We start from the raw sequence: 14749 nt of genomic DNA on the forward strand, positions 1-14749 counted from the left end.
TATGTGCAATCTGTCGACTCAACATCTTTTGTAATGTGTGTATGTGTGGTGCATGCTTGTGTTAAATAAAGCTTAATACGTATTTGTGAGCATTTTTGCTTCTATCTTCTACTTTTTGTTTTAAGAATATTATTTTGAATAATACAAAATTCTTTCAATATAGTTTAATGTCAAATGTTTATTCCAATTAATTGATGTTTTTAATAACATTTTAAACGTTAAATCGTCTTTAATTGAAAAGCTGAGTGCATGTAGGTCCTTAGGCACATTTTAAAGTTCATACATTGACAATAGGAAGTGAGGATTAGGTCTTTCTTCATTGTCTTGTTCTAAAGCTTCCAATTAGATTAAACCATTTTAATCCTAACACTCATTTAAACTTGGAGTCTTAAAACGATGCCAAAAGATAGGGTTTTTTGAACTCGTCGTCTGTTAGTTGACAAATGCACTTGGAACTTTCTTCTCCGAAAACACTCAAAAATTGTCAGTACCTTCATTTCTAAAATTTTCAAAATTTAAAAATTTGTCAAAATAAATAATAAATTAATATTGTACAATTAAATAAAATTAAAATAAAATCTTCTTTGAGAAATCTCAATTGTTTCAAAAAACTCTTGCATAGAATTTTTCCACTAAGCTTTTCAATTAAATCAATAGAATTGAAAATTGAATGGAGTCAAAAAAAATAAACTAGTGGATAAATTATGAATTTCTCATTTTTAATGTGATTGTGTCAAACCGTTATTAGTATATTATAAATTTTACACCGTATTATATGCTTTTTAAGTTTGATGACAAAATATTTACCCAATTAAATGTTTGGAAATTAATTGCATTTCCTATTTTATGACTTGCTGAAACTTATATATTTTAATTATAGTTATTTTTTTTATCTTAATTACCACTAAAATGTGTTACCTAAATCGAGTGAATATGTGTGTTGTGCTTAAATGTTAGATTTTACAATATGATTAGGTCCTTAAATAGATTCTTATATTTTTAGTAAATAGTAAGCCAAATAATATTTATAGACATTTTTAAAAGAGTAGAAAGACTTATGCATAAAAATTTTCATTATTTTTTTAGGATACTATAAAGACTTTGTTGATGTGAATAAACGATCCAATTTGCATATTTTAAAGAGTGTTAAATTATATTCACGAAGCAAAATCCTCCTTTTTTTAATCTTTAAAAACTTTAGTAAAACAATGGTGGCTGTGCAATACGTTTCAGGCCTCATTTTTTTACTTTTTAAAAACTTTTCTAAAACAATGATAGCAGGGCTTTTCATTTCAGGGCCTCATTTTTTAATCTTCAAAAGCTTTTGTAAAACCAGTGGTGGCTGTGCTTTACGTTTCAGGGTCAGTGTCCTTTTCCTGGACCTCACCTTGTTTTTATCAGCATGTGTGTTTATATCTGCTTGCATGAGTTTTATCATTATTTTCAAGTGCTCAATGTGTTGCAAAACTAAGAATTTGGATGCAAACCCTTTTCATACCAACATTTAAATTATTTGTAGAGTTTTTTTTTCTACATTATTTCTTAAAGGTGTGCGACAGGTGAAGCATGGCAAGCAATTATGTTGGATTGTGTGAAGGGCAGAGCTTGTGATGAAAGATCCAACAAGCCGGAGGGTGAATGTGGAAGCAATTTAGCTTATACATATTTTGTCAGTTTCATCTTCTTTTGTTCATTTTTGGTAAGAGAAACATTTTACTCGAGTTAACTTTGTAATACTTTTAATACATGAACTTAATTTACTCAGTTTTAAAAACAGATCTAACATTCTATCAAGATTTTGAGATATTTTGTTTCACTGATATATACATGGAATGAATATTAAAAATAACGTAAATTCTTTATTAATGTTGAATATGTGGAACTATTAATATATTAAAGCTCTAAAATTCTAAGAAAAGTCTGAAAAAAAAGTTAGATTTGTTTCTACAGTATGTGCTAAATGGGCGTTTTATACCCGCATCCCACATTTCAAATATTGTCAAACTCTTATGTTAAATACGAGATTTAAACAAATATGTTTTAAATGAAACTTTTTTGCGTTAATTAGTCACACAAACTTGCAAAATTAGCAGTACCAAATAAATGGATTGTGAGAATTCATACTTTATTATTTAATACCTACCGAACAACTTACTTTGTACGAATGGACGTTTTTTGCCCTGCATCCCATATTTTAGATAATTCCAGATTCATATGTTTGAAACGAGTTTTATTTGTCATTTAAAAAGCAAATATTTTTTTAATGAATCTTTTTAAACTTGAATAAGTCACACTAACTGGTAAAATTAGCTGCACCTAATTATGGTACAATTCGATTTTGAGAGTTCGTGTCGTATGAATTAAATGAGAATTGAAGCTACATAATTTAACACCTATCAAACAACTTGCATTGTTAACGCGCTTGTTTCGTACCTTTAAACTATTTTACCATACTTATTGTTACCGTATTTTTGTAAGAAGTATACTTTAACATAATGAATCTTTTGTAACTTAAAATAACGTTTAGAAATCAATTAAATATTGTCGCTACAATAAATTAGCTATTTTTATTTTGTATTTCATGAGTTGCTGGGGCATATGCAGTGATTATATAAATTCTTCCTATTAAATGCTTAAGTTCGGGCTTATGCGAGTTGTAATAAACTAAATTTAACTTCCTCGTAGTTCAAATTATTACATATACCAACCACAATAACTTAAATAATACAAAAAATGTCACTCAGTGTAATTTTACCATTACCACAACATTTAATGCTTACCATTTCACAGAAGTAAGCTATTTCGTAGCAATAATGTAAGATTCTTGCTAAAGTAAAATCTTCGATGTTAAATATTTCAATCGATATTTGCAGATGAGAAATTGTTTCTTTCTAAATAAAACTGTTTATTTATGAACAAAGAAAATGGTATTGTTTTGTCAAAATATACTCATTACTTTAAAATTTATTTCAGATGCTTAATTTATTCGTTGCTGTCATTATGGATAATTTTGATTACCTCACTCGAGATCCTTCTATATTGGGTGCTCATCACTTGGATGAATTTATACGTGTTTGGGCTGAATATGATCCTAACGCCACGTGAGTAGAGTACTTTTTACATCAATCTCGTTTTTAATGTAATTTCTCTAATATATCGCGTTGAAAGTAAGAAGTTAAGAATATATTAAGAATACTAATATATTCTTAACTTCGTAAAAAAAAACTTTATATAGCATTGCTCATTTGATCTAAATTTAGCAAACATTTGAATACATATTCTTAACATCAGAATTATAAATCTTTAACACCAAAAAAGTATTAAAGATTTTCTTATTATAAAATTAATGATTCATTTATAAATTCTAAAAAAATTTTAAACTGTTTTATAAATTATAATTTTTTTTAAAAAATATATAAAAAGAACAAAAAAGATAATACCTGATGGTGCAAACATGCATCGCTACAATTTCTAAAAGAAATATATAATATAATAAAAAGCCACTAACGAGATTTTACATTGATTCTCTGTCTGAAATCACATAATTCATTATTCTTACGAAAAATCTTTCGCATACTCACATAATTAATTATTCATTTCCTGTTAAATATAGCTATAAAAATAAAATATCTTTAAAAAATAAAAATAAAATATTGCTAAAAAAATATATTAAAAAGCCGGAAAGCAAAATAATGAAATCAATATTAGAAAGCACTTCTTTTTACGGATATAATCGTGTGAACTGATGAAGAGATTATATCTTTTCATTGTTTTGTTATTTTCCATGTTTTCTCCATATTTTTAACTTATATATATATATATATATATATACATGATATTAAAGAAGAAAGCTTTTTCTTCCAAACTTGGAAGCTATATAATTATTAAGAGATGCAAGTGGAAAATAATATAATACATAGAAAAATTTGAAACCAAAATGCTGTAACAAAACTTGTTATTGTTACTTACAAATAAAGTTAATATTAATACATAAATAACATATTATTTATGTACCTAACATTTTATTTATAATTGGTGTAGTAACGATAGTAGTTTTCATTTATTTTACTTCATATCAAACTATTAATAATACTAATAATGTATTTGATGTTCTAATAGTGGTTTCATTCCCTATTCTGAAATGTACGATATGCTGAGGAACATGGATCCACCTTTAGGATTTGGCAACAAGTGTCCCTACAGACTTGCTTATAAGGTAAGGTATCATCTACAATTAGTATTGCGAGTATTCTTATAAAATATTTATTAATATAATAACTTATTTATCAAATACTATTTTTTTTAAAATTGAATACGTCACGTTACTAATAGCAACAACAAAAAGTTTATTTCAAGCAATGTTTTTTTTTTCCTTCTTAGAAATTGATACGAATGAATATGCCATTAACGGAAGATATGAAAGTAAATTTTAGTACCACCTTATTTGCTCTGATAAGAGAAAATTTAAGTATCAAAATGAGAGCTGGTAAGTATTGTAAATTAAAACTATATTTTTACCTCCTTCCACTTTACTTTATTTTTCAATACGTTATTCATTTTTGGGTAATTGAATATGTATGGAATTAATTTACTTCTAACAACCAAAGCCTAAAACCTATTTTTATTAAAGCTGAAGAAATGGATCAAGCCGACGGAGAACTAAGGGAAACCATCAAAAAGTTATGGCCTCTTCAAGCTAAGAAACAAATAAATCGTTTGGTACCTCCGCCTGAAGGTGATTCCAAAACTTTTTTGAATCTTTTTCTATTTATGTAATGCTTCAAATGAATTTATTATTATAATTATTTGCTGTTTTTTTTTTAATTATTTATTTTAAGGAAACATTCTAGTTAGTTGAGTCAACAGAATAAATTCTTTTTATTTTGAAGCTCAGAGCAATTTCGAAGACGCTGAACAGTTGCTTCATAGTCCTGGGTAGCTAATTTGTAATAAGTGTTGTGGAGAATGAACACTGAACACACTGAAGATTCCACACTTTCGAACACACTGAAAAATCTTCCTGAAGATTCCACACCAAACATTCAACAATAAAAACAAATTTTACTTGCTTAACTAAAATTTCTTTCAAACCATTTTTAAACATTAAGTATAAAAGGCTTTTAGCTAAATAATTATCAACTAGATTATCAAATCGTTAACATAAAAAAAAAAACATGATTTCGAAATGGGCAATAACATATTGTGCTATCTAGTAGATGACCTATCTAGACTTATGAATCCATCTTGAAACTAAACTAAAGAGCAACTTAATGACAAAATAATCAACTTAGAAAAAGTACACCTTGTATATTGCTCTAAGCTTTACAAACCTTATGTTAATCTAGTTTCCAGATGGGCTGCTTAAAAAATTGCAGACTTCCTTACTTTCTTTTTATAGTTACCATACTACTAAATGCTCCAAATGATAAGTTTCCAGAACATCTGTTTTTAAGTACCGGACACTTTATAAGTATCCAAAACCAATCGTTTATAACAACATAAAATATGCTTGATACATAGTTGATATAGATATTTTACGAGCAGTTAAAGCAGAGAAAGTAAGTTCAAAAAAACATTATTACTAACATTTTAAACCCTTAAAAACTGGAGGCGGATTGATTGTTGGGATAAGTTTTTAAGCAGAAGACTTAGCTACTTCTAACATTATAATATGAGTCAGAAAATAAATGAATAAAAAATGCGTGAGATTACACTAAATAAAACTTTAAAAGACACTTAAAATTGTGAAAATTAAAGTACAAAATATTAAAATTGCTTGGCTATTTTACAGATAACTCTCAAAAAAATGAATTTTTTTAGACCTACTAACTGAAATGAACCCTTAAATCCTATTTTTCTTTACTTCTCTTACGATATTTATGTTTTCGGTACTAATTGATGTGTATGTTAATTTCAGCTGTAGGTACTAAACAATTAACTGTTGGCAAAATCTATGCGGGATTACTCCTTTTAGAAAATTGGAAACAAACTAGATTTGGTAAAAATCCAGGAAACGCTCTCTCTGTAAGTACTTATACAATCAATCAAAGATGCTACAGGGATAGTTCTACCTGCATTTTTATACATTAAATGAAGTTTTGAATGGCACGTATTAATGTATCTACAACAGTGAAATAAATTCTCACAATATAATTACATGTCTAATATAATGCATGCAAAATTTTAAGTGTAAGGAATATTTTAGAATATTGTGTTGTTGTTGTTCATTGAGATTAATTTAATTAGATAATTTATCCTTTAATCTTAATTGATGGACGGTTCATAAGAGACAATTAAGTATATAAAATTGAAACTATTTCTGATTTAAATGCTTTAAGTATTTTTAATAGCAATTACTTCACTTGAATCATCATATCTCTTGTAACACTTCCTTTCTGAATAATAATTAAATTTATTCCTGAAATAACTATACAATAAAATTGTTAATTATTGCAAATCATATTCTTTATCCTCAAAGGGTAGTATAAATAACTAATATTCAAATATTTTTTTCAATTTAAATTTTTTTCTTTATTATTATTTTTAGTACTCTTTATTTTCATTATTAAAAAAAAACATCTTATGTAATTTGTGAATAGATATTATGAAAAAAGGTAATAAACTTAAAATTTTTCGAAAATTGTGTGAACAAAGAAAAGCTGAAGATTTTTAAATTTGAAAATAAGTCGGTAAAAACATATTCATTACGTTTAGAAAATCGACACTACTGAAGCTGATAGTATTTTTGGGATTGCAAATACTAATAAAAATATACTTTCTTAAAACAAATTAATGAATGTAATTTGTACCAACTTAAAATTAATCATAATTATAAACCCAACTGAAAACTAATTATTTTTCTAGGCGTAATATCACGATTTCGGATAACTGTAAACCCTTCAATGATTTTTAAATGCAGGGTTAGGAAGAGTAATGATTTATTGTAAACTTGATACTCGTAAATAATTTAAACTAGCTGTAATTTTGTTTTTCAAGTTGTCACTTATATATCATAATTTTTGATTACAGTAAAAACTTACTTTTTACATTAAAAAAAAAATTAAATGAGTATTGATTTATATAAAACAGTAACTCATTGTAATTCGATTTTCCAGTCGTATTTCATTATTGCTAGTTACTACAAAATATAAAATGTTTCTTATGTACATGGAATTTGAATGAGTATTTATTTGTATAACGCAATAGTAATAGTGATAAATAACAAAATAAATAGCAATTCTTTTTTCCAGACGCATTATCATTACTTCTGGTTACTGAAAAATATTAAGTGTTTTTCAAGTGCATGCCCTTTGGATGAGTATTTATTTGCAAAACACAATAGTAATAGTAAACAATAACTCACAATTCATCAATTTTAATTTCAAAATCTCAATAACATAATTTTTCGTAAAATATTAGGCGTTTTTTAAAGCAGAGAACTTTCAATGAGTATCGGTTTATATTACATTTTTATAGTAATATTCTCAGTCTTTCAATAATTTATGTTAATTAAATAAATTAAAGTGGTTCAATCTGAAAGAAATTTTATGATTCTTTTTAAAGTGATATTTCGTAAAAGCTAATAAATTTTTTTAGTGTTTAATTGTCCTTAATTTAAAAAACCAACTCTAAATTTAAAGAAAAATCTTAATTTTTTATAAAATTATTTTTTTAACTATTCATTTCTAAGTTTTTGGAAATAACTCAACTTCAAAAAAAATTTAAATACTTTTAAAATAAAGCAACGAGTAAAGTATACTGAGGCTTCGTTTAGTAAAAAATTAGTTTTCACTGAATTATTAATTTTTTATTCGAGATTATTTAAATATTTCAACATGTTTAGCTGTGTAATCTTAAAAGAAACGGATATCTTCTGAGGTTTTGGACAAAAAAAAAAAGGAATTTAAAATTTTAGATCATTTTCGGTGCATGCTATTTAAATAAATTGTTTATCAATATACTGTATTTTGTAGCTTTTGTGATATGGTTGTCGGGCAGAAGCTTTGTTTTTTATGTCTGTTTGTAGTTCACGTTAATTGTGTGAGTATTAGGTTATTCATGCTTATAGATCCCTACCTTTCTGGTGTATATATATTCCAGTGTGTAACTTCCTTGTAGACATTTTTAAATGATTTTTGTAGACATTTGTAAATAATTTTATTAGTCATACGGTGCTTCTCATACACTCTTAAATGTTTCATCGCCAAAAGTTTTAATTTCTAATAAGCGTTTAAGGGTGTTCTTCGAAGTTCTTTCGCCAATAAAAGTTTTAAAAAACACACAATTTGAGAGTCGATACAAAATTTTGAATTCTATCCTGTTACGAAGTCTCGACTTTAAAATGGACAAATTTGTTGTTATAATTCCAAACAATGCAGTGCAATAATAAAAAATTAGATCACTTACATTTTTCATTCGTTCAAAACTTCAAAGTTCATAACTGTTCTGATATCTATGATTTTCCTTATTAAAAAATATGAAGTAACGACGTATTGCACTCTATTTTCAGGTCATAGTGACTCCTTTTAGTGATTAGTGATAGTAGTTATTAAATTCAGTCATTTACGAATTTTTTTATAGTATTAGTATTGATACACTATACATCTTAGTCGTTTTAAGACTTAGCTGTCTTTTTTTAAAAAAAATTTCAAAAAATTATGCAGCATAAAATTACATTTTCATATCTGTGGATTACGGTATTTTTTTTTTCAAGCTGTTCGTTTTCTCTTCTTAAAAATAGTCTAGTATGTATGAATTTAAAATGTCCTGACTACAAACCAAGTCATGCAAAAAAAAATTCTGATTTTTGTTCTAAATCACTACAAAACCTAGAAACTGTAGCTTTTCTTGGTAATGACATTTTATGCCATTGTCATAATTAGCACAGAGGGCGCTTACTAAAGATGCATGAAATAATAGCCATAATAAACTATCACAACAGTAATAAAATAGTATATTGTTAGTAGAAAAGCATTAATTAATTAGACGACAAAGGCTTCGAGGAACAGCCTTAAATTGAAAAGAAAGTTTGGCGACATTTGTATGAAAAGTTCCGCAGTAGTTATCTATTTTAGTGTATTAATTGAGGTGTAATGTTATCTTTGATTGCAGGAGAATCCTTCCCAATCTCCTGATCCTTCAGATTCACCGGTAGTATAGACACACATTTCCTTCCTTTCTAATTTCTATAGAACCTTAATTCTATCGCTAGATTAGTTACTTCACTTGATGTTGGCATGCATAGTATGGTTTTTAGTGCGAAATTAGTAAATTTGATCAAATAAATAGAGAAATACAAAACAAAAACCATTAAGTATATGGTGAACAGTGCACCAAAAAAAACGGATCACCCTGAATAACTTTTGATCTAATGATCGAATCTTCAATGTCTCGGTCTCAATCTTAATGGTTCAAAGAGGTGACTTCAAATATGCTAATTAATTAGTGCAGATGCTAGATTAAGTTACGAAATCAGATACAAAACTCTACTTTCTATGAATAAACATACCTTTTTTCGACGGATTTGGATTTCTGACCCCTAATATATAGGGGGTAGCTGCAGTCTGGAAAATATGGTCCCCATAGTTTGATCAAGGGAGCGATCCAAAGTTCGGATCCCTTAATGTTAATTTTACTTTTTACGTATCACTATAGCTTAAGAATTTTTAAAGCGAAGGGAAATATTTTTGCTTATAATTATAAAATTCGCTTGCCCTAAGATAAATTCATGCAAAAAAAAAATTTTTTACTAACTATTTAGTGTTTAACTAATAATAGTCGAAAAAAAATTTATTGTAATGTATACAATTTTTTACATCATTTTAAAGTATGTAAATTTTTTATAGCAAAATTCTAAGTTGAGTAAAATCGGTTGAGTAGTTCCTGTGAAATCGAATTTTAAATACACGGCTCTTTTGAAATTCGATTTCTCAGGAACTTATTTGATGGATTCCGCTCAAATTTTGTATTTTTCCATCTAAAATTACATACCTTTAATTGATGTAAAAAAAATTGTGTTTCTAACAATTCAAAATTGTTTCGACTAATTATTAAATAAAATAATAAAAAGTAATAAATAAATACTAAATTTTTTGCATGAAATTATCTTTAGAAAATAGAATTTCATATTTGTGTGCAAAAATATTTCAATTCACTTAAAAAGTTCCAGAGATATGGCGGAATATGTAAAACGTAAAATTATTAGCATTAAGGGGTCAGAACTTTGGATCGCTCTACTGACCAAACTATGGGGATCATGTTTCCCATACTGCGGCTACCCCTATCCGGTGGGAAAAAGGTATGTTTATTCAGAGAAAGTAGGTTTTTGTGTTTGATTTCATAACCTAAAATATCGCCTGCAGCATTAATTAATTATCATATTTGAGATCACCGCCTTAAACCATTAATATTGAAGACCTAGAACGTGAAAATCCGATCATTAGATCAAAAGGTATTCAGGATGGTCCTTTTTTTGTGTGTGCACTGTACGATAAATCAGCTGAGATACAGTATTTGCATTTTAATAAGTTACCTGATCAGTTAAGAAAAATGTATTATTCCGTTCTAAGCAATTATAAGTTATAAAGTGGTATTTTTCCCTTAAAGATATATGTTAATCCAATGCTTTATTTCAGAAGAGTTTACTTTTACCTGAATGTTCCTTATTTTGTTGTATTTATTACAATTATTGTTAATTTGTATTTTATGTTTTGAAAAAGCAACAGATTTAATGGTCAAATGTTCTTTTATTTATTTCCTGATACACACTGTTAGAATACCTATATAAATAAAATGGGTTAATCAAACAGAAAAAGGATTACTTTCCTTCAATTTTACTTAAAACGAGTTATATGAGCATAATTTCCTTATTTTTTAAAAATACTAACAACTTTACTAATACTAATTTGATAGCTAAATTTAATACAGAACATTTCAATGTATAAAATAAAACGAAAAAATTATCGAAAAATACTAATTTCTTGACTAATAAAAAAAAATATTGCGTTTATATAGTTCATTATGAAAAATGAAAAAAGTCGATTCTCTTTTTCTATCTGAAAAGGACCCCTAATGTTACATGATTAAAAGAAAAAAAAACTTCATTCACCTCAGGAATATATTGAAATAGCGGTAGACATGTTTCAATCGCTCAAAAAAAAATCACCCATTTTAAAGTTTTGCCAAAGCGGAGTGAGAAGAAACTAAAGTAATTTGAAATATAAAACGATAAATTGACCTCTAATGTTGAAAAAAAAATAATAAAAATGTCTTATTTCATACAAATTATATTAATAAGGTGAATTCTAAGACACGGTTTTCTAAGTATCAAGATTCTGCTCCAAAACATTCATTGACATTTTGGCAACATCAACGAAGATAAGTAATCGAATTATCATAATTAAATATTGAACAAATAATTTTCATGAAAATCAACATTTCCAAACAAAGGTCATTTTTCCAAGCTGTCAATTGTATTTTCTGAATGACTACTAATACTAAAATTGAGCAACAACTGCTACAATTTTTATCATACAGCTGTTACACAAGATGTCCCTGTTGTTAAAACTGACATGACATGTCATGTCATTCCTTAATATGAGACACTTTTCTACGAAGGACATTATATGATGACGCTTGTGAAAGACTACGGAGGAACTTATTTTTTGAAGAAAGAAAGCTAGGTTGATTGAAATTCAAAAATTAGATTCATTCTCAGGACATCTTTCTGTAATGTGACATCAAAGTAATTCGCATGGTCTTCTTGTGAAACTTTAAATTATGAAATCAGAAATTATTCCTTACCAAAATATTTAATTGTGTGATTACTAGAATTTTGGCTCTTCTGGGGAAGAAGGTAAGTATATTAAACTACAGTAAAAGTTACAATTATATTAGAAAAACTAGTCATACTCAATTATATTTCAAGAGGTATAAGTAATAAATTTTAATTTGCAACGCGTTTAACGAAAACTTACAATTCTGATTTGATAGTATACTAAATAAATTTATATTTTATAATATGAAAAATGATTTGGAAATATATATTTATATCCTCAAGAATTTCCATGTAAACTTAAGATTTTAGAACAAATATTTAAAATTCTTTCATTTTATGGAGTATTTTTGATTGTTCTAAATTTATTCATGTGAAAAAATATAAATGTAGGAAAACATAAAGAAAAACATTTCCATTTTTTTAATCATATTTATGCTTGAAATTTACAAATTATCTGGATACGAGTGAAAAACGTAGTGTTTCTTAACGTAGAGTACACATTGTGGTAGAAAAGATTTCCATAAGTAATTTTAAAAATGTTCCAAGAAATGTGTATGGTATCTGTTTAATTTCTATTTCTAATATTCTATTATTATTGTAAAACAGTGACGTATTTTAAATAAAAATATTTTGTGTGAAATAAATTTAAAGGATAATATTTTAATACTATATAAGAAGTTATCTTTCTAAGTTCTTTTTGTAATAAAATTACATTCCTTAACTGGTCAGAAAGCATGGAAAGCATACTGCTGCTGCCATCATTTTGTGAAGTATATTAAATGGTAGCTGTGGCATGTAATTTATTTAAATTATATTTTTAGTGTTATTAAATTAGTTTATTGCATTTAAAGTTAATTTTTAGAAAATATTTCATAGCATTTTTTAATAAAATTATTTCATTTTAAATTAAATATTGAACTGTTCACCAAAAACTTTTATACCATAGTTTAACGTTAGAATGATATTAATGTTAAATATTAAATTTCCTAATACGTTTTCATTTGCACATAAAATATTTTACTGCTCTATAATGCTCTTTCTAATATTGTGTGAAACAAATACTTTTCAGCGACCGTCCTTATTACAAAGATTGATGGGTGCAGTCTTACCCTCGAGGCAAGGGAGTTTAAATTTGGATGAAGATCAATTTGAAGATGCCGATTCTCATTTACCACTCTCTAGGCAAGGGTCCATACATCGTTCAAATTTAAGGTAAAAGTTGTTATTTATTTACTAAAAATTGCAAATCTCAACTAGATTTAAGTAATAAATCGTACCATCCTCTTGGTACTGATTTGAATCAAAGATTCTAATCTATAGAATTATATTCATTTATTCGAATCCTTTGACACATATCTGTAGATCTAAATAAATTGATTCATCAGTTTTTAATTCATAAATTCGAAAAAAATCATGTGATGATTTATTTATGCTCTGATCAAGTTTATTAAAATATCCGATTCACATTGTTTATTCTAATCAGTGATTTCATTCATGATTCAAATCACATAAATCGTTAATTCATTAGATTCTAGTCCCTTTTTAATTTTACCCATCTTTAATCACACAAATATCTTATCTTTTGGGGCAATTTTAACAATTTATACGCATTACCTTCCAATTTTGAAAATAGTTAAAAATGTTATCTTATCTACACTAACACAAATCTTTTATCCGTTTTTTCTTACTTCAACAGATTTAGATAACACCGTTTGTAAAGCATATTTAAAGTACATAATATCGTTTACGTATAGTACACATAGCAGATGCCTATTTAGTTAATATTCAATCCAATTCTACGAATTTTGAAAATAATCGCTCTAAGCAAATATTTTTTCATGTAAAATGGTTTAATATTTTCAAACATAATCATTCGTTGAAAAATTCAAAAAAGAAATTATGAAATGGCAATAAAAAGTTGGTGACCAAAAAAAAAACAAATTCCTTAGTAAAATAATCTAAACGAGTTTTAACAAAACATGAAAATGACTTTAATGTGCAAAATTTCTGTCTTAAAACGGGAGGGAGACTATTCGCACTCAGAAAATATGTCTAATTTTATTTAATTAATAGAATGCATTTTTTATCTGGTCAAAACAGAAAAATTATATATAATAATAATAATAATATCTTTAAATATATAAACTGCACAATGAAAATATTAATTTAGTATTTAATATTAATTTAGCAAAAAAATTTAACTTGCACTTTATGAAAATATTTTTTGGAGAAACATGTTTAAAGAATTTTTTATTTTTAAATATAACTTTTTGACGAAATTGAAATGTGTTATGAGTTACTGAACTATTTATAACAAGTTGCTAGTAACGAGTTACTAACTTATTAGTGAAAACGCTTTCTTCGCTTGTGACTTTTATAAATATATATAGCACGATTTTAGATTTAAAATATAGGTAGAAACTTAAGTAATTCAAAATTTTTCATTTTTATTTATTTTTCAGTATTGATAAGAATCATAACAATGAAGATAAGAAATGGAATAGATCTTTCAGTTTTCTAAGACGAGGAAGCAGTCGGAAAAAGAAAAGAGGAAACAATGATATGACTCCAACGTATATACAAGTAAACCCGACATTCTGCTTTTAATTTTTGTATAAAATGTATTCTAGCAAATTTTTGTTTGTGCATTTACGAAGAAAAGAGCAAAAGATATAATGAACCCCAACTTTTAACCACTCTATTACTAACATATTTTCCAGATAGCCCAGATTTTTAGGATCAAAAAACTGAATCCATGGGAAAAAATGCGTTTACTCAGTCTCGTCATTTTGGATTTTAGGATAAATTTTTAATGGTGTTTCCTAAATGATTTTTGTCCATAAGAAACTTTTGATGCTAAAATATCATTAAACAATGAAAAAGTATCATTCAATAGCACATTTTGAATAGTAATATAATACATTAAATTCGTCTGATTGACTTTTTAAATTTTCTTCTTGTATTTAGGCTGAT

The 14749-nt window shown here is 26.5% G+C and overlaps 1 protein-coding gene across 1 annotated transcript in view; it reads left to right on the forward strand.

Annotated features, from left to right (window-relative positions):
* The window catches only part of LOC107449199 (voltage-dependent calcium channel type A subunit alpha-1), a 345775-nt gene that overhangs the window by 325927 nt on the left and 5099 nt on the right, over positions 1 to 14749 (forward strand). The window contains exons 37-45 of the mRNA XM_087159475.1: positions 1549 to 1699; positions 2974 to 3101; positions 4120 to 4216; positions 4381 to 4486; positions 4631 to 4735; positions 5918 to 6024; positions 9112 to 9150; positions 12846 to 12988; positions 14239 to 14359. Coding sequence (XP_087015601.1) covers positions 1549 to 1699; positions 2974 to 3101; positions 4120 to 4216; positions 4381 to 4486; positions 4631 to 4735; positions 5918 to 6024; positions 9112 to 9150; positions 12846 to 12988; positions 14239 to 14359 — 997 coding nt within the window. The remainder of the gene's footprint in view (positions 1 to 1548; positions 1700 to 2973; positions 3102 to 4119; positions 4217 to 4380; positions 4487 to 4630; positions 4736 to 5917; positions 6025 to 9111; positions 9151 to 12845; positions 12989 to 14238; positions 14360 to 14749) is intronic.

The sequence above is a fragment of the Parasteatoda tepidariorum genome, chromosome 3, assembly GCF_982258835.1.
Source record: "Parasteatoda tepidariorum strain Cologne lab strain chromosome 3, Ptep-v5.0, whole genome shotgun sequence".
Taxonomy (NCBI): Eukaryota; Metazoa; Arthropoda; class Arachnida; order Araneae; family Theridiidae; genus Parasteatoda; species Parasteatoda tepidariorum.